The sequence below is a fragment of the Acyrthosiphon pisum genome, unplaced genomic scaffold, assembly GCF_005508785.2.
Source record: "Acyrthosiphon pisum isolate AL4f unplaced genomic scaffold, pea_aphid_22Mar2018_4r6ur Scaffold_20960;HRSCAF=22641, whole genome shotgun sequence".
NCBI classification, from domain to species: Eukaryota; Metazoa; Arthropoda; class Insecta; order Hemiptera; family Aphididae; genus Acyrthosiphon; species Acyrthosiphon pisum.
This window is the reverse complement of record NW_021770374.1, coordinates 552517-555018: the sequence shown is the minus strand read 5'-3', so window position 1 is coordinate 555018 and position 2502 is coordinate 552517. Positions and strand designations below refer to the sequence as shown.

At 30.6% G+C, this 2502-nt stretch overlaps 1 protein-coding gene across 1 annotated transcript; it reads left to right on the top strand.

Moving 5' to 3' along the window:
* Window positions 1-248: 248 nt before the first annotated feature.
* Window positions 249-2251, top strand: LOC107885826. Its single transcript, XM_016809517.1, has 4 exons — window positions 249-357; window positions 575-645; window positions 1632-2003; window positions 2189-2251. The coding sequence occupies exons 1-4, from the start codon at window positions 249-251 to the stop codon at window positions 2249-2251; spliced, it is 615 nt and encodes a 204-aa protein (XP_016665006.1).
* The last annotated feature ends 251 nt before the right edge of the window (window positions 2252-2502 follow it).

Genomic DNA, 2502 nt, shown 5'->3' with positions numbered 1-2502 from the left:
CAAATTTGAATGTTTTATCTTTCTTTTTTTACAAAATGGATTCGCGTCAGGCCCTAGCTTTTATAATTGCGCATAATATTGTACAAAAACGGAAGCTAAAAGAAAAAAGAAAAAAGAAATGTTGGGTTAGGAAATGGGTGGACCGTCGAAGTGACTTGGGAGACGCTTCAAATCTTGTAAATGAGCTTCGGTTGGAGGATGCACAGCAGCTTAAAAATTTTATTCGGATGTCTGCAGTGCAATTTGAAATGCTTTTGGATTTAATAAAACACCAGATTGTCAAGCAAGATACACAATTGCGTGAAGCGATTCCTGTTCATGACAGATTAATGGTCACCCTCCGTTTTTTGGCTTCAGGTACGTATGTGGTTTTATATATATAGTATGTTGTATACAGTGTGTTAAAAATGAAGATCAAATAAATATTTTAGCTCTAAAAGTAAAATAAAAAAAAACAGAATTCGATTATCTCTATTAACACGGGAGATATCGCTCTGTGTAAATCTCCGCTGGACACGCTGCATATATATATGTTTTTGGATTTTTTTGTTTCACGTATCATTTTATCTTTTAGGAGATGCTTACAGTAGTTTGCAATACCTTTTCCGCATTCCACCTTGTACAATTGGAAGAATAGTTTTCAAAGTATGCCAAGCTATTTATGATAATTTAAAGGAAAAATATTTAAAGGTATGTATAAACATGTATTATTATTATTTTTTTTATTGAACAATTTCTTAATTAATTTTGATTTGAACTTAACATTTTGAACTTTATATTTTATTACATATTATCACTTATTATCACTGTTTTACTTAACTAGAGAACAAATTTAAATAATCATATTTACTTAAAACAAATCAGTGAATGAATCATAATATTCTTGGGTTGTCTGAGGCTCTTTACTTGTTGACGGAGGAATGTTCTCAGCGAAAGTAGGTGATGGCGGAGGCATTGGAGTGGAGCATGATGAAGAATTTGTACTTGAATAGGTAGACCAATGGCTTCTTTCGTCCATTTCAGCAATATTTGCTATTGATTTACGAATCTCAATTTTCAGTAGCTCTCTGTAGTAATCTGATTTTAAAGATTTTAATTCCAAAGCGACGTAATCTCCAAAGCGTTCAAAATCGGTTTTCGGCTTTTTCATAATGTCAATGGCTTCCTTTAAATATGTATCTTCATCATCGTTAGTTTGGGACTACCTTTTGTTGGAAACTTTTTTTTTACTCGGTGTTGGTTCATTTAGGGTTGGCTCACTCTGCGAACTTTCCAAGTTTTTCTGGATACTCTGAAAAGTAAAAAAATAAAAAATAAAGAATGTGTGTTGTGGTAACAACAAGCAAGTAAATGACCTGGGCCAATAAAATATATTAATAAAAAAAAAATTTGAATTCAATAATAAATCATTATATACGAAGAAAACCGATTTTGAATGGACACGAGTTGTCAGTCTAGTGTTATATCTAAAACCATTTTATAGTAAATCGTTATTTTACACTTGAATTTAAAATTTTAAAATTTCTATAATCTTAAAAATTTAAAATTTAGACGCTCATAAATTTTTTTTATTGACTTAAGCCAGATTTGTTTTTATAATTATTTTAAGCAATAATGTATTTTTATTTCAGTGTCCTTCTAGCACAGAAGAATTGAAGAAATATGCAGATCAATTTGCATTAAAATGGCAATTCCCACATTGCTTTGGAGCAATTGACGGCAAACATATTACAATAGTGGCTCCACAAAATAGAGGAAGCCTTTACTATAACTATAAGAACACACACAGCATTGTTTTGATAGGAGTTGCAGATGCCAATTATAAATTAATTTATGTTGATGTTGGTTGCAATGGTAGAATTTCTGACAGAGGGGTGTTCAATAACTGCTCCCTACACGATGCTTTGGAAAGCAAACAGTTAACTCTTCCCGAACCAGAAGCACTACCTCAAAGACATTTGCCAGTTCCATACATGAAGGGTACAGGGAAAAAACCAGAAAAGGCATTTTTTTTTTATTTCGAGAAAAACGTGTTTTTAATTTTAAAACTTAATAATTTTTTTTTCAAAATAAAATGTTCGGGTTAAATGACATAATGAACATTGAAAATATGTAGTAAACAGAAATTAATCATATTGAAATAGATAAGTACAGTTAAATTAAAAATATAATAGAAAAATCATCCTAGTCATATATGTCCGGAAAAGAACCAAGTAAGTCATCTGAAACAGGGAAAAAACAAGGTATGTAGGCTTTTCGAAAATATATTGATTTTCAAAAATGAATGATTATAAAACTTACAACACAAGGTGTTACTGATATTTTAACTTCTTAAAAAACTCCACAGCTTCAGGGCGACAAAATTTCATTAAGCTCATGATATCTTGATGCTTGGCTTGTGAAATACGAAGAGGACCTGCAAAGTCAAAATAAATATGAAAATAAATAATTATTGTATACTATAATACTGTGATAGTATTTGCATTAAAAAATACCTGAGTA

Bases quoted from the DNA above. Each gene is read 5' to 3' on its own strand.
- LOC107885826 (XM_016809517.1), top strand. From the start codon at position 249: ATGCTTTTGGATTTAATAAAACACCAGATTGTCAAGCAAGATACACAA. The intron at 646-1,631 runs GTATGCCAAGCT...TTTTTATTTCAG, and splicing joins TTGGAAGAATAGTTTTCAAA to TGTCCTTCTAGCACAGAAGA. The intron at 2,004-2,188 runs GCATTTTTTTTT...AAATCATCCTAG, and splicing joins CAGGGAAAAAACCAGAAAAG to TCATATATGTCCGGAAAAGA.